The sequence below is a fragment of the Nipponia nippon genome, unplaced genomic scaffold (genome assembly GCF_047370975.1).
Source record: "Nipponia nippon isolate SJK-2023a ecotype South Korea unplaced genomic scaffold, ASM4737097v1 scaffold_5, whole genome shotgun sequence".
NCBI lineage: Eukaryota > Metazoa > Chordata > Aves > Pelecaniformes > Threskiornithidae > Nipponia > Nipponia nippon.
In genome coordinates, this window is record NW_028262369.1 from 92,949,261 (window position 1) to 92,970,962 (window position 21,702).

At 39.2% G+C, this 21,702-nt stretch overlaps 1 protein-coding gene across 1 annotated transcript in view; it reads right to left on the bottom strand.

Annotated features, from left to right (window-relative positions):
* The window catches only part of TMEM163 (transmembrane protein 163), a 105,063-nt gene that overhangs the window by 7,423 nt on the left and 75,938 nt on the right, over positions 1 to 21,702 (bottom strand). Inside the window, exon 5 of the mRNA XM_087732479.1 lies at positions 14,076 to 14,172. Within this exon, the coding sequence (XP_087588605.1) occupies positions 14,076 to 14,172 (97 nt within the window). The remainder of the gene's footprint in view (positions 1 to 14,075; positions 14,173 to 21,702) is intronic.

The window sequence follows — 21,702 nt, forward strand, 5'->3', positions numbered from 1 at the left end:
TTGATTTTTGGTGTGAGAAAGAACCATTTAATATTGTTTCTGATTCTGCGCTTGCTTTCGTTGTGTTTCATTTCCTTCTTCTAAGGTAAAGTCTGGTTCAAGCTACATCCATAAGAGTTTTGACACTGATGTGCAAAGTCAGGTTTAGCTCTTCCTTAGAAAACAAATTTTCCATGGACTTTTGTTTCACAGCTACAGAAATACCCACTTTGGAAAATTATTTCTGTATTAATTTGAATGTATAACACGGGGTCCCTAGGCTCCCTCAACATAAAGCTGCATGCCTATGTAGGGCAAATGAGAGCAACTAGTTGTTTAACATACATTCTCTAAAAGGTCATCTGGAGGCACCTACCTCTTTCGCCTAACTATTTTGTGTTTGGTTGGCGTGGGAGGAAACACTTCTGGGCGCTGAAACACCGGCATCGCAATAAGGTGCCTAAAGGGAGTCCCTGTGCCTTCTCCCGCCTGGAGGTACATCAGCCCAGGGGCTACGCAGAGAAACCCAAGCGCGTGCTTAGCGTGCTTGCCTGCCATCTAACCGCAGAGCTTTGAAAGAGATTAATTTATTACCCTTAATAGAAGCTTTAATTTAAGATGTTGCAACATCAGTATAAACAAAGGAAATAGCAAGAACTTTTTTTTTTTTATCTGCAGGTCTAAGTGGGCCAGTGCCATTGGGACCCTGTTACTGATTAAAACACTCTGGCAAAAATCCCCGTTGATAGTAAACATTGTCATGATGATTCATCATCAGCTCCATCCATTTTCATTATTTTAGCAGCAATTCAAAACCCAAAGAAATCAAAAAATGGTTTTGAAAGCTGCTTAGGAAGATACTGGGAATTAGATTACTACTATAATGTACTCACATCCTTAAATAAATCATTCAATATATTTTTATACAATTTTTTATGTCATATAATTTTCAAAGTCTACTTCATTCACACTCAGTCATGAGCTCATTCTCTCTCATCCTGGTACAATATTGAATATTAAGACAAAACGTACTGAGAGAAAGAGAGTAAAATAGGAGCAATGAGAACACAGAACTCAAGCACTGGGTAAAGGTAGGATAAAAAGCATTTGTAAAATTATTTTAACAAAATGACTGGAAAATACCCAGGCAATTTTGGGAGTGCTAGGGAAGGAGTAAGGAAGGACTGGGAATATTTGCTTACTGTCAAGCCTAACAAGGAAAGTTGGGAGCTTTCAGAAGATCTGAAATGACAGCAAAGCTCCAAAAGTCTGGATAAGCTTTGCAAAAAACACTTGAAATTTGAGATCCTTGTCAAAGAACTGCCTCTAAATTTTGTGTATCTTTCTCAAAAATGTATGTTCACCATGCCCAGAGACTTAACTTTGATAGCCTGACAAATTCTGATTGGTCTTGAGATTTTATCTCATCTAATATTTTATTAGCTATTTTATGTAATATTTAATATACAGCATATGTGTAAGACTTCAGAATAATCTGAAGCAGAATAACATGCTCCATCAACCTAGTCATCTCTACCCCTACCTGCCAAGTTAGCATTCAGGGTGCCATCCCCATACTATCATACAGAATGCGAGCTTCCCATAGACGAGAGAGCTGGGTTTTTACGTTCGTCATTTGTAACAGTAAGCGTGGGAAGGACACCTGCTCGTGATGCTCCCAAGGGCGGGAAGGCCCCTCACTCACTAACTGGTGAGTGAGGAGGGGTTGAGAAGAGCAATGCAAAGGGGTGTACAGACCTGAGGTGCTCTCAGCCCCGCACCAGCCAGTGGCTAGCCCCAGCTTTCCACAGGCAACGTGTTGGGTGAGTGCTCAATGGAGTCATCGACAGTTCAACACCGTGTTTCTCTTGCATCTCACTTGCCAATGCTCAATGACTACATGAGATCTTTTATTTCATCATCACCCCACAGACTCTGCAAAAACTTACTCAGAGCTCCCAGGCATCCCTGCCTCTTGTCTTCACCTTCCTCCTCAGCAAAGCACAAGCTTTGTCATTAGCACAGAACCGAACGTTGCAGACCCAGTGGAGGTGACTGCATAAATTACTTTGCCATCAAAAGTCATGTTATCATCAGCCTTGGGCTGACAAAATGCAGATTTCTTACACCTGTGAGATTCTGGGGGATGGACCTGCAAACAATTACAAATTCACATAGTTTGGAAAAAAACTATGAATCCCAATACAATTATGAAAATTATTGATACAGATGTTCAAAAGTCCAAGTATTAATTCAGAATCTTGAAAATGTTATGCCTTATTCCTATGTTATAGTGCAAGATTTCATCCTCTACGTGGCACGATATTTTGAGCTGGTATGGTTTTTTTCTTGTCATGGCATGTACCATAGATTTTTGGAGTGAATTCAGTTTTTTTCCTGCATGTGTTACTAAACTCACGGTATGTAGAAATGCACCTTGCCATTTGTTCCGGTTATACGGTTGTGGTCAAAATTAGTCTAGCTGCAAATTTAGCCTAGAATCCAAGAATGACTTAAATGTGATACAGATTTCTGAATCGACTCATAAAGTGAATTAATGAACAGGCTTTTTATAGAGGACTCAGGAACAAGAAATTCTTCATAAGTTTTGTGGTTTTTTTCATTGAATCACAGAAAACAAGCTCATTTTGTTCCTAATACTAATCCAATAACCACTGATGATGCAGAAGACCTGACAAATCAAAGCTCCTTTGTTATCACAGTGGACAGAGAAAGGGAAGAAATTAAAAAAACCTGCTCTTCATGCAAACGCCTCAGTAGCTTCTTGCTTTAGACTGTGCCAAACAGATTTTCAGAAGACAACATTCCTTTTTTTATCTCTAAATTCCTAAATCTAAATAATATTTAAAAATCACTCTCCAGTTGTGTGCAGCTTTTCACAGCAGCCACGGGGAGGCGGCAGATACCTCAGTAACTGAGCACACCCTGCATGAAGACAAAACCGAAGAGAAAAAAATCTTTTAAATTCACTTTCCTCAGTACTTTGCTATGCTTTCTGGGTATCCAGGCACCCAAGAGCTGCAAGAAGACAACTGAGGCTACTTGCTACTAAACAGAAGGTTTTGCAGATGTAAAAGATGAGCCCAGAATATGTGGTGAAGCCCAGCAGCCTGGACAGCCCCTGCCTGAGCAGTGAGGTGGTAACAGGAGAGAAATGGCTCAAAACGCTGCCTTGGCGCTCCTTTGCTGCAACGATCAGAAGCTGGAAGCGGTTTAGGACAGCAGGATTCAACACATTACCTGAGGGAGGGCTGCTGTGGGCTCAGCACCTGGGCTGGAGCCGGGGCCTGGCGGAGGTGGCCCGCTGACGGGACACACGACTGGCACACACACTTTCATGCGGTGCTATGGGCTCCAAAGAGTTAAACATGTCATTCTGTGGCTGTGAAATGATTCCCATTAAACTAACCTATCCTTTGGAGAAATGAAGAACAGAGAAGCCATAATGGAGATCTAAATTAATAAAATAAGCCTAGCCATCTGGCACCATCTCCCTCCGGATCTTCCCGCAGCCCTGCCCTCTCTGTACCCCTTGCCTTCCCATCTGACAGTCATTAAGAGCACGAAGCACATCTAGCCAGACTCACTGTACACATCCTTGGTGTTATTTTAATTAAAGCAGCAGCAAATTGTGACAGATGATAAAAATTTAAATTCTGATCATTTCCATATGATAAAGGCTTCTCAGCGTGGTAAATAAAGCTCTTTCCTTTTCCATTTCTTTTCATCATATTCCCTCATTACTACTACACTGTACATGAAACCTTAATTAAAGGACACATATATCTTATTAGATGGCTTCATGTATAAAACAGCATTGTACATAAAGCAAGGTGCCCATCCTGGACTGCCATCTCATTACACAGCTCTCAAATAGCTCCAATGTCCCTGTTTAAGATTTCTTTTATGCAAGATTTTATGCTGTGACAGTTTAACAAAAAAAAAAAAAAAAAAAAAAAGCTTTCCTAAGATGCTTTTTTTTCAGTCCTAGGAAAGGAATAATAGAAGTCAGCAGGCAGCTTTCCTCCACTTCATCCAAACGCATTGTCCCCACCAGTGCAGCTAAGAGGGGTTTTCAAAAACATGACCACAGTCCTGTCCCTGCTTTCAAGGATTTCACCAAAAGCAGCAGTAATCTTATGGCTTAAGGAAAATTTGCTGCTGATGATGTGACTTTAATCTCTTTCTGAATCTATTGTAGAAACTAAAAAAAAAAACAAAAACAAAAACAAAACAAAACACAGGGGATGCTTCAGTGCTTGGCTTATTAGGTGGAGATATTTTAACACAATTTCCAGCCCAGTAACTAAATTTCAGCTGATTTGTGCTCCTAATCTTTTCCTAGAATGCATCTCACTAATTCTGACCCTAAAACTTTGCCCTGATTTCATATATTATTTCTACCAACTCCCCTCAGCGCCCTCTCCTTTAATTACAGTCCTTTCACTTCCAATTCTGAGATGTAAAAATGTTCTCATTTCACCTGAAGCGTACAATGTTGAGTAAAAAAGTATTCATCAGTATGGGAGGAAGAAGGCATATTCAGTGGTCCTCCCCAGTGGTCACAACACATACAATATTATGATTAAAATCAATGTACAATCCTCCTCTCTGGCCCTCCTTGGTAGCTCATTCTAGTGCGATCCCAAAACAAGCTGCTTCTCTCACCCCCCAGAGCTGCAGGTTTCTTTCCACTCTTCTGCCCTCTCCTTAGGTTCCTCTGTGAACCAGCCAAAGGCTGAACCACCTCCCCACTCCTGCAGGAGCTGGGAATTACTGGTACCACCTTTTTCATGCCATTTTTTCCCTTCCCAGAGAAGCCGGTGTCTCATGGTGTTGTACCTCTTCTCTGCTGAGCCTTGCTCATCTTGGCTGAGGAGGTAGGGACACGTTTCTGGAACACTACAGATGCTGCTGGCAGGAGCAGTGTCATGGCTAGCCCAAACTGAGCTGAGTTAGTGTTGTTAAATATTAATTTTGCCCATCTCTGCAACTCGCCATCTGTCTCGCAGGTCCCATCAATGACCCTTCTTCAGTCCGGGTGACTGGTCACCGTCCTCCCCAGCACCTGTCAGGGCCTGCTACCACCTTGCTCCCCATCCCTACCTTCACATGCTGTCCACTGCCTCCCGCTCCTCTGGGTCCCTCAGCAGCTCTCACGTCACCTGAGCACACCGGCTGCGGAATCGCTAAAAGCCCCTCTGCAGAGCATGTTACTTAACCAAAAAGGTCTGCTTCTCCTGAAGGATTCTGTATATATAGACAGTAACAGAGATGTTTCTAATACAAACACTTCAAAAAAAAAAAAAAAAAAAAAAAAAAAAAAAGTCTAAATCCCTATCACGCTTTCTCCCAAGTAATAAATAGTTTATGTAATCAGTCTAGAGGGAGCTTCTGGGAAGCCGGAGGGTCTCTCTCACCAGCTAACTTCAAAAGGGACAAGAGTTTTAATTGCACTTCCCTGTCAGAAAACAAACCGACAGCCCAGTGTCTGACTCAAGCAGGAGACAGTCTCTTCACATGGAGATACAAAGATCTATTATTAGTACAAAAAAAAAAAAATCCTATGAATGTTTAAACTTGTACCTTTGGTGCTGAAGTGCTGTGACAAAGCAATTCCACAGTGCAGAACACTTCTTCAAGAAACAGATAACAAAGACAGGGTGTGCTGAATGCTCTGGCGGGAGCACTGGGGCCGGGAACCGAGGGGCTATGAACCCCGGAGAACTATCTCAGGTCACCTTAGGACTCCTGCAAAGGGTCTGCTTGAAACTCTAAGATTACTCATGCTTCCCATTTTCCCAGAATTCATCTACATTGTTTTAGCTATAAAACATAATTAAAAATGGTATTTGTCCACCCTTGGAAGTATCTCTCTAGTGAGACTGCCATTTCTCCAATTAGTAGGGAATTGAGACCTGCAATACCTTTCACATAACCTACCAAGTGGCTGGCACTTGCCAACTTTTATTTCTTATCCTCATGTGGTAAAGAAAACAAGATTTTCCACCAATCACTTGAACAAAGAGTGAAGCGTAGTTGCGTTTTTCCTATCCCTGGCTTTCTAGCTAGCTCAAGTATCCACAACCTTCTCACCAACCTGTAAGAAGCACCTGTATTTTAGGGTTAAATTAATTGTTTAAGGCCAAACACCAAACCACCAAATCATACATCATAGGTAACAATTATAAAACAGGATTCTAATGTATAATTAATGTATATGGTACTCTGATTTGAAATGGTAAGCAATAAATTATATATATATATATATATATATGAGAGATTAGAAATGTATAGGGAAGTATGCATAAGGACAAGTATCATGTGTATATAATCACAAGTATTATTTGCTATATTGCTATTGACCTATAACTCAACTGTTGACATTGTTAAATATATTTATGATGTATTTATTATAAACGATTTAAGTAGTAAATAAATTAGAACTCATAAAGCTACACTGCCACCCCTAGCTTTCCATTTCAACTGTAATCAATAGTATATGATAGAATTACATGCGGCCTAATCTTTCAAGTGATTTCATTTATAAAAGCATCGGAGGTGCCGCATCAGATGTGCTGCACGTCTTTTGCACACAAACTGATCACATTTTTCCTTCTTTGTTCTGCAGGAAATGCCAGAAATATGGCATGATGCTTGCTTACTCTTGCAAAAAAAGTGTCCTTTGCCATACTAATGAGGACAAATGCCAAACTGCATTGACATTACATGTGTTATACTATTACCTAGGGAAATGCAAGCAGTAACTGAATAGTAAATGGATATTGATTTACAACCCCAAGTGACATTAAAACAGTCATTCTCGGTGTGGCTGGGTTGGGCTTTTTTAGCCTTCTTTAATAAACAAGAAAAGGTTTGTAAATTCTTTGTGGCAACAGCCAAAATAAAATACACCATTTACACCTAAATTACATTTATACTATCCAAGAATATATAGTAATTGACATGAAGAAGGTAAAGTGGCAAATGAAAAAGCATTTTTATCAGGGAGATGGAAAGCATTAATGCTAGGAAATGCAAACGCAAAACAACACTCAAAACCTAGGCTCAATTTGCGCTTTAAACTGCTTTCCCAATATGTTAACAAAACACCAAAAAATTCACTAAAATTTACACAGAAATCCAAGCATGATGTCATCAACAATAGGCAATATCACTGTTCCTCCTTATTTTTAATGAAATGTGTGCGTACCAAATCCTGAGGGCCGGTACCGGCTGCGGGTATAGCTCTCTGAAACATCAATAAAGGAATGGTAATTCTTTTTCCTAGTGGGACTTATCTTATTATGGCTAACATAGGTTGGAGAACAAATGTGCAAGTAACAATAGGAGAAATATTCTGAATCTGGTAGCTAGGGGGAAAAAAACATAGTAAATAATTTCTGAGCCAACAAGAAGTGATTCTATTTTAGGTTCAACACTCAACATTGTAGGAAAAAAACCCCTTAAATTACATGATCTGAGAAATATTCATTTAATATTAAGTGGAAGGGTAAACAGAAGGAAGGTTTTATATTCCAAATGTTAGCTTTCTAAGTCAGGTGTATTGAACAACAGCTAAAATTATCAGAAATCTTAATTCCAAACACCCCAGAAAGAAGAGCAGCCGGCCTGCTTCTTCTAACACTTCCAGCAAGTGTATTAGGAACAAAGAAAAAGAGGAAAGAGAGGGGGAGAAAAAAAGAGACAGATAGATCTGATCAGTGAAAAATATTTCCTGAGGCGTCAACGATATGAAACTGAAATAATAACTGCAGCATGTCATGCTGACGCAGACCCTCAAAGAATAAAGATTCACAGCTATGTAAGAAATTCACAGCTATATAGAAAAATAGGAGAAGAACACAGAAAGAAGTGGAATTTATAGCTGTACGGTTCCCACACATTAATGGCACATCTCTCTTTCCTGTAAAAAAAAAATGTTTTCTTTGGATTTTGTGATCTTTCCACATTCTTTCAAGTTTTCCAGGTGTACAATAGCATGTTCATAGCTACTCCTCATTGCAAGTATATGCATAGTGTTTGGGCAAATCCACTGTACAGCACATGCATAGAAAATCTAAGACAGTGTCACTTAAAAATTCTGGGAAGGGCTGGGGGCACTGTATGGGCTCTATACAGCACATGTACACCTACTTTTTACAGGAAATCTTACCCAAATATCTAAGCAGCCTAGCTGTATGATAAGAATAGGAGAGAAACTGCAAGGTTTCCTTCAGAACCAACATGTTCCAAGACAAGTGGAAAATGTCATCACATCTCTAAATAAAGTAAGAAAGCTTTAATTAAAAATACTTTCAGGCAAATAAGAATGGAGGTCACAGCTTGATAAAGAAAGTGATTTGCACGTACGTGTTGATGCTTGCAGAAACTGCATCTACGTACACACCCCCACACAAATTTGCCTCCAAAGGAAAATGAAGCATCTCTGTGAATTCATAAGGTTACATGACAGACAGATCCTCTCTGGAAGGGACATGAAAGCTTTATTCTCATCATTTACTCCTCTGTCCAAAAACCAGAGACCCATAATACATTTTCTGATGCTCACTAAAAGTAATGTCCAAAGCCGTAAAAATGTGGGAGAAAAAAATCCAATACGCTTCTCACTGCATATATTCAATATTGGTGGATTCCAGACTTTAAAACTCAATAAGCAATAAAATTCTATGGGTCAGTTGTTGGAAAACACTGCTCTACATTGCAAATATTGAAAACGCTAGCACAAGGGATTGTATTTTGAACCCCGAGGATTAACATATATCTCAACTACTTGAAAAGAAACTTTTCCCTGTGATAGTAAGAAGTGTATAATTAATACAAATACAGAATTATATAGTAAGTGTATAATTAACTCACTGGCCAACTCTCATGACACAGAATGTCATTTTTCAGGGCAGGCTTCTTTTTAATTATAATATAAATGTAAAGTACTGTGCACAGGGAAAACCCTAAGTTTACCTAATAGTGACAATTTCCGAACTTGCTGTTAACTGCAGGAGATGGAAGCTACAGTTAAAGTTCTGTAAAAATATAAATTCAGTGCTCAACAGTAATTTACAAAAATGAACATATTCTATAAAACCTACTGCTGACCCCTATACCTTGAATCCTGTGGGCTCTTCAGGATTTCTCATCTAAAAATGGAGATAAAACTAAAAGGAAAGGTACAAAGAAAGTCAGTGATGACCAAAGATGGACCTTTAGCCTGACCCAGTATGGCCACGGTTGCTGTTGCGTATAGAAAACACACACACTACCAGGAGTCAAAATTCCAGGCAAACACTTATCATTAAACTTATCCATATTTTAAACCAATTAATCTACCTAGTCATTCATATCCTGCCTTACAGGCTATTGCAAAGGTAACTACAGTCCTTGGCATATGAAGCAAGGGAACCAAAAGGAAAAATACACCATTTCTTTGTTTCCCAAGGTTTTGAAGCATTCAAAAGAATTACAGAAAACACTGCCTGTGCTGGAAGCATGTGTAGTGACATATACTACCTATTATTTATTTTTACTTAACACAGAGAAAGAGGTAAACCAAACAAAAAGCAGAAAAGAAAGGCAGAAGCAGTATTAAGAAATGCAGAAAGTCAGGAGCTCTAATTGTCCTCTCCTCTATGCCAGTGCAGATCAGGAGTGCTGTCATTCACAGTGTTTCCACAAAATTACATTCGGCATGGAATAAAAGAGAATTCAAATAGATGACCAAAAAATGCCTGACTGAGCTAAACCTGAGCTCCTGTCCTGTAAATTAAGTAGCTCCTGTCTGCAGTCTAACAAGAAACTGTGGACATTTAAGCCCCTTACAGGATGGGGTAGTCGAGCTGGAAATGCCATTAACGTGTAAACCTGTCATTCTCCTTTTGGTTCTCCGAATCCTGGTAAGGATCGTCAGACCTGCGGCTGAAATCATCATATGAAATGACAACATTACTGAAGACTCCTGTTTCTAAATGTCCACATAAGAAGATCTGCATTCAAAACATTTGAAAAAATGTTTCAAATGATTTCTTAGTCATGGGAATTTTCTATCCTTTCTTATTGGCACTATTTCCATGAAAGCAACTCTTCTGAGATCCACTTCAAGGACAACAGAATCTCTACATTAAAGGTCTCATTAATTCTTTCCAAGGAAATATCTTTTTTGCTACATATGTATTAAGAATTGACAGATATGTAACCAATGCATCTTATATGCAACAAGAAATACAATGAATTTTGTATAATTGATGCAGAATTATTCAGAAGTGACTGACTATGCTTTCAGGATTTTGATCATAGCACCTTACAATTAGCAAGCAGATAATGAATTGCTCGATCTGTTTCATTTCTCAAATTAAACTCATCCATATCATATTATTTTCTCCAAAACTTACGCAAATTAAAATGAACTCAGAGAGATTATAACTGCTCCCAATTTTCAACTCTGACAAAGTCACTGAAGTTTACCACAAACTAAGATGTAAAAAGAGACTTTATAGTTCTGAGAACGATGCAGTCATGTTGCTAACGTAACTAACGTTACGTTAATCTTGAATCCCCCGCGAACAGTAGAGGAATGCATTCCACACAATTTCTGTCTTCGAGACTGACAATACCAGCTTTGTGCTCAGCATGTGAACACCAAGAGCAGCATTTTCCAGTTGGGTTTTAGCCACATTATCTCCCCTAAAACTGAAGTCACGCATCTAAAATTTCACAAGACGCTTTGAAAAATACCCACATCTTCAACAACCTTTGCTTCAAGAAAGACTAATAAAGACACCAACTGTACAAAAAAAATCATGCGACTGTGACTCACATGGGGAACTTACGTTGAAGCATACGGCCTCTTAATCTAGTGCAGAGCTCTTCACCCTAGTTTTAGACCAGTTTGGGACACCAGTAGAGTTACACTACCTTTCCTTGGTCTTAATGTTCTGTTCACACCACAAGGATACTTCCCTGGCATCAGAGTAGCACACTAATATGAAAGCCCAGTAATACAGAAATCACCATCAGAAAATATTTCAGGTCACTATTTTGATGCAGAACTGGTTACTGCACTGCTATGCAAAAAGCCATTAGCAGAAAACGCTGTTCTATTATTTTTCCATATGTGTCCATACATTATAGCTAAATTATATGATAAGATATTACAGAAATTAGGATCATTAGCAATTAGCTCATTGACGGTCCAAGAAGTAGAAGACAGCACCCTAGATAAAAGAGTAGAGGCAGAAACTTCTCCCCCTTACTGATTTAATTGGAGCAGATTTCCACGCTGCTAAGATGCTAATGATACCGCCTGGGCAGCTGCAGATTAGCTGAGAACATACTCAGTCGGCAAAGACCCAAACAACTGGGAAGAACGACTATTTCTGCTGAGACACAAAGCAGCTAAGGAAGCATTACACAAACAGAAAATCAGCATTAGATTCAAGCACAGCTAGAGCAACTGAAAAGGTTTCTATTAAACAACATCCTTTTCTCCCAACTATTTTTAATGTAGCAACTCTTAGGCATAATACCTCACTGGCCACAACTTGCAGCAGTAATGCTGTTCTCTCGGTCTCCCCATTTTTCAGTGTTATTCTTAGTTTACACAGAGATATTTCACCTGTCATGCAACCCTTACTGAATCAGTTTCCCACAGTGACATGTACTGAAAGGCTTTGAAATGAGAATCCTTGCCTTGTCATTTAAGAGACATTGAACAGAAGTACCATCTTTTTTCATCCCTTGTTCTAACCTACTTTCCAGGCAGAATTGCAAGGTATGAAAATCCTTTACATGTGTGCATGTGGCATTTGCCCTGCCACTAGTCAGCCACAGTCCGTGCCCTGCCAGATACATCTGTCAAACCGTTGATACTACTTGAGTGCCTAAATGAGCGAGAACAGTCAGTCCGATGTCACAGGAACAAAATTATCTGTTTATCCTGATACTGTGTCAAATGTAAGCAGTATCCACCCTAACTTTTACCCACGTGACAGAATTTTAGCGCACCAAAGTCTGAATCCGAGGCAGTCTGTGACAAAAGGGATCTCTACAAATTATTCTTACAGGACACTTGAAATGTAATGGGATCTTCTCTTCGGGGATACCTTTCGGTAGCTCTGATTTCATATTTTTTTCCTGCTGTAAATGCATTTCAAAAATTAAAAATGAGGAAGTACAATATGTCTGCAAGTCATAAATAACTTTGATGCTGCAAATAGGAGACATTTCTTGCCATGCAAAAAACAGAGCCTTCACCTGTAGACAGTACCTGTAATGACGGAAGAGCGAAATACGTATGATGCACCTTTTAATCTTTTGTTCCTACTGCTGGAATTATTAGAGCATTTGCCCACAATGAATTAGACTGAGACATCCAAATAATCTGATCTACACTACCATAAATTCACCAAACAGGTGTTTTAATTATTATTGCAGCCTCCCTTCTTACTTCACTTCTGCTTCACGGAGTCAAGACTATATATTTCATTTTCTCACTAAATAGGAGTCAAACTGTAGCCAGATGCGCTGTTTGGGTACAGCCAAGTTAAGAGGTGGTCCTTTAGCTGGCCACCTGTAGGGTCTCCGCTCACCCTTATCAGGATCTCCTTCAGCCTTACTGGCACAATGGCATCCCTGCTCACTCCCTAACCCAGTTCTGTCAAAATGTTTTGGCTGAGTTTAAGAAATGACTATTAAAAGTGTTTAAGCTAACCTAGATCATTTTGACAGAACCAGGCTGGTGAACAACTACATGTGCTGTTATGCTGGCAGAGCTGAGGAGGCAGTAAACTATGATGACTGGAAAAGAGGAAAAGTAAAATGCAAAGAGAACATGACTCACCTGCAAACAATGCACCTGGCTGCAATTCTGTAATGCATCAGTTCATGGGCTTTTGCTATGCTACTGATCTTTGCCCAAATTTCACTAAACTACTGAAAATAAGCTTCTGTAGTTGCCCAGCTTCTTGAAAGTTTCCATGAGAGCACAGGACCCAGTAGGTCATCTGCATTGCTTACAGTGGGTAACAAGTTGAAATTCCATTTTGGCTTCTTTTTCCAGCTCTGCCTCCATCTCCTGGTTGAAAGCAAGGAGTTTAGGTTTCTCTCTAGCAATGTGTTGAGAATGGTACTTGGCAGGGTGAAGCCCTGATGCAAAAGCCTGCGCGCACTTACAAACAGACCAAACTTCATGAAGGCTGAACACAAAAGGTCCAAGTCAGGTTGTATATGCAATAACTGAACTGAAGCCTCATTTTGTTTGAGCACATTAAAAAGAGTCTTCTGGGAGTGGAATCATTGCCAAATGGCTCTCCCAGTGAGCAGCTGGTTTGGATGAGTAGAGCTCAGGGAAGTTAATACCCACTACTGAAAGGAAGCAAGCAGGACAGGACAGAGCAGAGCTGAGAGAAAGGCCGCTGGGGCGAGCTGCTCTATAGGCCAAGTAGGGGCTGGCTTTCATAACCAAAAGAAAGCAGAGAGCAGGAGAAAAGCCCTTTGTGATGCTCCATGGTGAACCAGTTAAAAAGCCAGCTCTTTCACCCAGCATGCTCCCCTCACCTGTTTCATTCCTGCTACTCGTACATGGCTCTGGAATTGGAGGCAAGAGCTGGAAAACAAAAAAATACAATCCAAAAATACATTTTTTCCACGTTAAAAATAAAATACTGAAGCCATTGGAGTAGTAAACTGTGGAAACATTCTCCTCATAAAATTCTGCCACTTTCATCAAGCCCAGAGAGACCTCCTCTCCGTAAGTAAACTCTTACAGTCCTGTATAAATGCTTTAAGTGATTATGCTGAGAAAGATTTGGCCCATAAAGGTAACCATGGAGAAGAAAAGATGGGGTCAAGCCTATAAAAACCCATAAAGACTAGACTCCATCACATAAGGAAAAAATACTGCTTGAAGACTAGGACTGGTATGTGCAGCCACGCAGGATATGCACCTGCTACTGCTTTGCCGAGTTCAACGGGGCTGGCTGAAAGGAGATGCTGGCCTTCTTCAGTCTCACTGGCAGTGTAGGGAATAAAGAGAACGTTTTAAAGAACATGAATCACCTTACCACTTCTGGAAGCACCTTCTTCGCAAGATCATGGATGGCTTTGATCACAATACATAGAGATGACAGGAGGAATATGACACCCAAGATAACACAAGCTCTGGGGAAAAAAAAGAAAAAGAAACGTTAAGAACATATTTGGAGTTGTCAACTCTCCCACTGCTGAAGGATAACACACAACAGAATATTAATAATAAAAAAATCTTAAGGAGCTAAAGACTTGAATTAAAAAAGAGAATAAAAGAAACGTCCAGTTCCTCTCCAGTGCTTAAAACTTGGATTATACATGAGAAGACAGGGCAGACCAGCTGATGTTTCATAGTGAGAGAGAAAGATCTGTTCCTTCTGCTCCTGATGATTTATCATAGAGTCCTCTAGAGGTCTGTTTCTCTTTGTTTGTTTTGCTAGGATCTCGCATTAGAAATAATCAAGGGAACTTCATTCTCTTTAACAAACCAGGACAGATGTTTGGTAAATCTGGTCAGTAGCATAAGAGAACCTGAAACATCTGTCTCCTCCCCAAATCGCCAAGAAAAAAGATTTTAAGTGCAGGTATTTAAAAAATCAGCAGGCTAGGTGCATCACTTCATAGGCTGTCCAAGGGTTTCTCAACACCTAAATAAGGATCAGTGTCTCATCAGATTAGGTGCCGTGCAGAATTAGACTCTCCCTTCCTGCCCTGCAGAGCTTTCAACCCAGTCTTATAAAAAGCAAACAAATGGGTTAATGAAGAGAAGATGAAGTAACAGAGAATAATTAGGTTTTGCATAGGACACAGGCACAATGAGGTTTACAAAGCAAATAATGCATACTCAGAACTTCACAGGAAAAGAGAAAACTCTTGCTTTTGTTCAAACATACAGACCAATACTACTCTGAGAGGGAGTTCCTCTTGTCGCGAAATACTTCAGGATATAAGGCTTTGATTTCCTCTACACAAACAGTAACAGCCATCTATTACAGTATTGATATACCCATAACTCCATTTTACTAATAGCTCTTCGTATAAAATTCTATTACTATAGATAGATATACAGTCAGAGCACTTTCAATGTTTAAAGCATGAAATAGTTAAGAAGTGATACCTATACATACATTTTTTTCTTCAAAAGTTGTATTTCCTTTGTTTGTTATTCATCATTTGGTACCTATTTGTTAGCTCAGTTTACAGATGCTATAATTACTCCAGTAGCATGTTACTATTTTCAACAACTCAGACATCGGGCCATCTGGTGGTTGGCAGCACACGTAATATTCACATCAACTCAAGCTAGAGACTGCAGTTGAACTGGCATCGCTCTGCCTAGGTCAGAAGACGCAGCTGCAGCAGTGGTGCAGGTGAGTAGCTGGTCATTTTATTCCCCAACACAAGGAACACTAAATCACACTGTGGACAATCCACATAACCCTACAGACAAGTTCTCAGTAAAGGGGCTGCGCTTCTGCAGAGGAGTACAGACAACGTAGACGCTAGCATCCTTCCTAGCAATGGAGTGGTATTGTAGATGAGGTACTCATCTCAGGTAGGCAAAACTCTGCTACACCTATTTTAAGACAGATGTTTAACTCCTTTGTAGTAAATTGCAACACAGCCCTCATTCTTGTTAAACATGACCTGTTGTAAAAAGTAGGCAGATAAGGCTTGAGACAGTCTGATTACCCTGGAGTCCTTCCCCTAGACTGAAACACAAGAATCTGGCCCATAATCTGTGACAGAGGAAGATCACAGGATGGATTCTCCACAATCTGCAATGAGAGGTGATCATTAAATGGTAATACAGACACAAGGAAAGGTCATCTCCCAAAAAGAATGAGTAAAATTGAAAATTAGAGGGCTTTCCATTTTCCATTGCATATTTGCAAGCAGGTCCCTGTTCTGCAATAGATTCTTTTCAGAGATTTGCAGTTTCACTCTATCTGAATGGATCACTGCCCAGAGATCTGTCTGGAGCCTCTTGACCTACTTTGGTCAAACTCAAAACTTTTCAGTACGTCCTTTATGTATTACTTCTGTAATATTTAGCACTGCTATAACCTAAAAAGCTCATACTGCACAATCCTTCACAACAGATTCTGTTGCAATGATTATTTTATTTTTTGGACGAGGTACAGAAACATATACTAAAAGTTCTGCTCATTACCTGGGACAAATGCAGGCGTTAGGTAACTTGAATGCAGAACTGGTCCACAACAGTCGGCTGACTTTTGCTGAGCCAGTGACAAGTTGACATAAGATACATACACTTCATGCTGACATTTCATCTGAAAGCAACACTGAAAGACAAGCTTTTCCATCATTCCCAGCAGGCTTAAACCAACATGGCCACAAATCTGAGAGCTGGAAACAGTGATTAAACTTCCTTGTGCCAATACTACACAATACTGTGTACTGTTCAATGCCAACGGTATGGGAACGAGAAGACAGCGAAGCATCATCACTTTCCCTTAGCATACCTTCTATTCCCTGCACACGTCTTCTGAGGAAGACAGGCAAACATTCCCTAAGGGCTTGACAGGAGCCTTGCTGGTACAAGTCTGATGTGTCCAGGGAACCAGCACTTGCCCTGACCTCTGGCTGGATTTGGTTCTCACGTATGTTGGAGAGTTTGGGGTTATCTCTGTAAACCCTCCAACCACCCAAGCCTAACAGCAAATATTTTGCACCTCTGCCTATGCCAGCAGATAAGTAATGACTTCAGCAATCTTGAGCTGCTGCTCTTATTCCCCAGATCAGTTTTACTATGTCAAAAGAATTCCCATACACCTACTTAACCAGAAATAGCTAAAAGTAGAAAGAAAAAAGGAAGATGTTAATAACAATGACAAGGTTATTAATAGCAAACAGAAATGCAGTCTGAGGTTTGAATCAGCATTCAGTCGTCATACTTAGCAAGCCTAGCTTCTCCTTTATATGCTGGCTTTTGGAATCCATAGCCATGCAAAATTCATGAGTAATGGCATAGTACTTTAAGTGCAAAATTACATGCGTCTTGTCTTCTTCAGTGTATCAATTTATTTGCAAACCCACTAGAACAAAATACTGCATAGTGTCTTCTTTCAATCTCATTTGTCAGAAAAATAATTTCTGTCTAGACTGCAAATCATGCAAAATTCAACTACAAATGTACAAAATAAGAAACCTCCAAAAATTAATCTGAAATTTTAACTGTAGTACATAATAAACAAATTGTAATTGGTTATTGTAAACTTGCTTTATTTTCAAGCCATAAGACAATGAAAACTTTAATACAAGCCTGTTAACTTCCATCTGCTAACAACTGCTTTGTAACTAACTAGTGTTTCCAACTGCACATGAAGGGTGTTAGTGCCAAGGTTGTTGGCAAATGCAATTTCATTAATAACATTCAATTAAATTAGATGAGCCAACTGCCATTCCTAAACAAGTTTGAGCCATCTCAGAAGTACCCATAAAAATCAAGGAAAGAGGAGTTATACAGAAGTGAGGTTTGACTGAAAACCTAGTGAAGATTTTACAGATGCCCCTGGCTTGGAATCACCACAGTATAATAAATGTTCCTCAATCTCCAGGCCCCCCATTGATCACTGTCAGCAATTCAGACACTGGAGCAACTGGTCCACCTAATGCCCTCATATTCCAGAACATTGGTATCTTCTTGCTCAGACATGAGGGTACTCTCTGTCCAGCGACACCCATGATGAACAGATCTCCATATATCATATGCCACCTGTACCACTTACTTACACCTTCAGCACCTATTGAAGGTCGTGTAGTTATTTTACAGCCATTTTTATGTGAGTTAGTATAAGAGCTTCCCACTAAATACCTGCTACATCATTAGAGGTATAATTGATCTATAATGCAAAATAATTGATCGCTACCGGTTTCACAGGCAACAGAAAAGATCTAATGAAGAATGCATGAATCTGAAATCTCCCTCAGTTCCATGTAATATATTGCTTCTAAAAAGAAACAGGAACAGAGACAATTTAGTCAAAACATTTTAAAACGTAATGGAAAACCACGATTTGATTTTCAGAAACAATAAGCTTTCTGGAATCTTTCAGAACGCAGTATAGTTTAAAGAATAATAGACTGATCCAGAAAGGACAGGTTGAGGGCATCTCTCTGATATCCAGGCAATAATCAACTTTTAGGTCAACTAAAGCTCAAACTTCCAAAGTTTTTTTTTCTTAGAGCAATGGCAATTGGAATGCAAAAGTAATTAAAACTATATCATTAAGTTGTCAGTAAAGGGAATTTAATATCACGATTTTAACAGTGAAACCACCAAGTCTTCTTTAGTTTGCTCTACGTCTTGGTAGCAGATCATGATCTGCCGAAGACACTTCTTGATGTGTTTGTGATGCAGTATTTCTACCTGAAAATCCAGAAGATAATATATAGTTCATTGTATTAAGAAATGAACTCATCAATTTTGTCAACTTTTCAATATAACTCTGTCACAGATGAAACGTACTGTTAAATCAGTTGTACTGCAGCCTCAGGCATTGAGAATGAAATTATTTGGACTTTCAAAACTGCCCAAGACTTTATACAGCTTTCAAGCTTCAGTTACGGCTCGTTCACTTCTAGTGGAATTCAGAAACATGATTGTGTCTAAATCCTAAAAACTAAACTCATGTCTCCAATCTAAAGCTTGGTTCTGGGTGCGCTACAACCTGACAATTTCCAGAAGACATTCTTCTGAAAGCAGTACTACAACCCATATACAACCCATTTATATTTATACAACCCTATAAATATCCATCTTGTATTACACCAGTCCTGGACATTTGCACTCACACCCATCAAAATAACATCAGACTAACTGTATTCCATGACATACAGCTGCCACCTCATCTTTCCCATAACACACTCCCCGTACGGAGCTCTAATACACACAATTCTTCAATTTTATGACAAATTCTCACAACTCATAAGGAAACCAGAAAAGGAAATCTATCACTGTAAGCACCTGAGAGTCTTTCCCTTAATCAAAAAATTTGTTACTTTGCATAAGTTAATGGTTTTTAAGCAAGTAGCTATGAAAAGTACTGAGATTCAGAGGGTTCCATCTCCACACTGTCAATTTTCAAGCTGCTATTAGTAAGTTAACATTTTTTCCCTCTTTTTATAACAAAATTAATTTCCTAAGAAGAAAAAAATTCGAACTATTCAATTCATTTGCATCTAGCAGACACAGCAAAACAGCCTTCTAATTCACGGATTTATCCTTAATACTGTCTTATATTTGTAATTATTTGTGGCAATTCCCTACAGGTAGTGATAAGACTACAATTCTGTAATATTTCCATCATAGAACTAAAGACTAATCTCACTCAGATCTCTGTGGTGATTAATCTGCAACGTAATAAAGCAATTTTACCTTTAGCATGGCTCTTGCCACACTGAATGCTCTTACACGAGTTGATCCATTCCAGCCAAAGAGACTGCTCTTCCATGTAAGCAGCCGTCAGCCTGAAGTAAAACTGCAGATTTAGACTCTCAGCTACTTGTTTTGTAATATTTTGTAAAAAATAAATAGATTATAATAATAATAAAGTTACAAATACACCCCCAGTGACAAGCTCTGCTGCTTGTCAACCTGTCTACCTCAAGACATCTGGAGTAAGCTACACAAGGGTGACTGATAACAGTGTGTTCCTCATATCAATTGACTGCTATAAACTAGCCACTGCAAGAGGCTTCCCTTCTTAATTATCATCCTGATGCCTTTCTGGCAAATGGAATATAGTAACACAGTACCAACGAGGGTTTGTAATGAAGCTCTTGGTAATTACTCCTCTCAAGTCAATCTGCTCTCAAAGGCAGCAAAGGTGGTGCAACAGAATTAAAGGTTTGGAAAAAAAGTAGTGATGCATATGAATACAATCTGCAAAAATGTGTTAACTTTCTCTTCGCAGCTCCCAGAGACAGTTGTTTCGGGGCAGTGGAGAGGGAAAGGGGTCTCGTGTACTTGGTAGTCTGTCTGTTACATCCTGGAACCTATTTTACCACCACACTTCAAGTTCATTAAAATAGGCCCTGAAATGTGATGACACCGTGTGGAATAAAACAAGACTATTAGTAGCAGTCTAATTGCTTCCCACTTTTGTTAACATATGATACAACTAAAATGCAATATTAAAAACCTAACCTTCTTGTCAAATACTGCGCTATTCTCCCACCTTTTTTATTCATTGCTGTATCTCAGATTACTTGATCTTTTTTGATTACATGGGTTATTTGTTTTTTTATTACTTCTACCAGTGTAAAGAACCTCACAGAACCACAGAACAATCCAGGTTAGAAGAGACTTCAAAAAATCATCTGGTCCAAGCCTTCATGGGAAAGGGAGCCTAGATGAGATTACCTAGCACCCTGTCCAATCTCATCTTGAAAACCTCCTGCGATGAGGACTCTGCCACGTCCCCGGGGAGGTTGTTCCAGTGATTGACTGTTCTCACTGTAAAAAAATTCTTTAATGTATCAAGATTACTTACCTTATTCATTGAAAATATCACTTATCTTATTCATGTAAAACATTTTAATAATTTCAGCAGAGCTACAGAGATAAACGTGACAAAGAGAACTGTGAGAAAAGTCATTATAAAGCACTAGCATTTGTATTAATATTCTTGAGGTAGAAACTACATTCTCACATTTGTAAAGCTGCCATCAAAACAAGGAACATTATTCCTCATCCAATTCTCTGACTGCTATGGTACTATAAATAAAAGATAATACTCCTACATATAATTCTGTTACCTTTCAAGAGCTGGTTTACTCTACTTTATTGTAATTCTGTATTTTCTTGATTGTTAAGAATGGTATCATGACATATTTTTCTAAGAGAAACTAGTTTTCCACCATGGGAATAGTGGAGCAGTTTGCCCAGAGAGGTTTTGGAGTCTCCATCCTTGGCAGCTTTCAAGACCTGACTGGATAAAGTTCTGAGCAACCTATTCTGATCTCACGGCTGACTCTGCTTTGAGCAAGAACCTGGACTAGAGGCTTCCTGAGGCCCCTTCCAACCTGCATTATCCTATGATCCTATGAATTTTTATTCACGAAATCTTTATCTCTGCAGGCTCTGTCAAGATCTTTCAGTACTAATGGCTCCTAACAGCCCACAGAAAAGGAAATGTTAAAATCTCTACAGACTGTTTTCACCACTGGAGTGAAGAGGTAGCATTAAAACTATTACTTTGCAAGGAACTGTAACTTAACATTAAAATGAGCTGCAGGCCAATAATAAAAGCAATATGAGCTCTACGCCCAGGAGTAATGTAAGCTTTTTCAGCAAAGCTGAGCAAATCAGTTTCATGATGGATACAGGATTTAATCGCTGAATAAACCCACTAATGAAACCTCTGGAGTTTGAGTAAGAAAAAATTCAAATTACAGAAGTAATCAATTTAATAAAAACTATAAATGTGTTAATTTCTGTTTCCCTATGATTTTAAAGGATTTTAGTATTAGGGGGTGACAGAGTGAATACCACACACAGAATCATTCAGGGGAAGTCATATGGCACAACATGCAAGGCAATTGCTCAGGAGGTTTTTGCTATTGTCAGGAGTTAGGAAAATATTTTTGAGCATACAGTATTCATTCACTTTCTAATTCTGTATCTCTCTACCAATT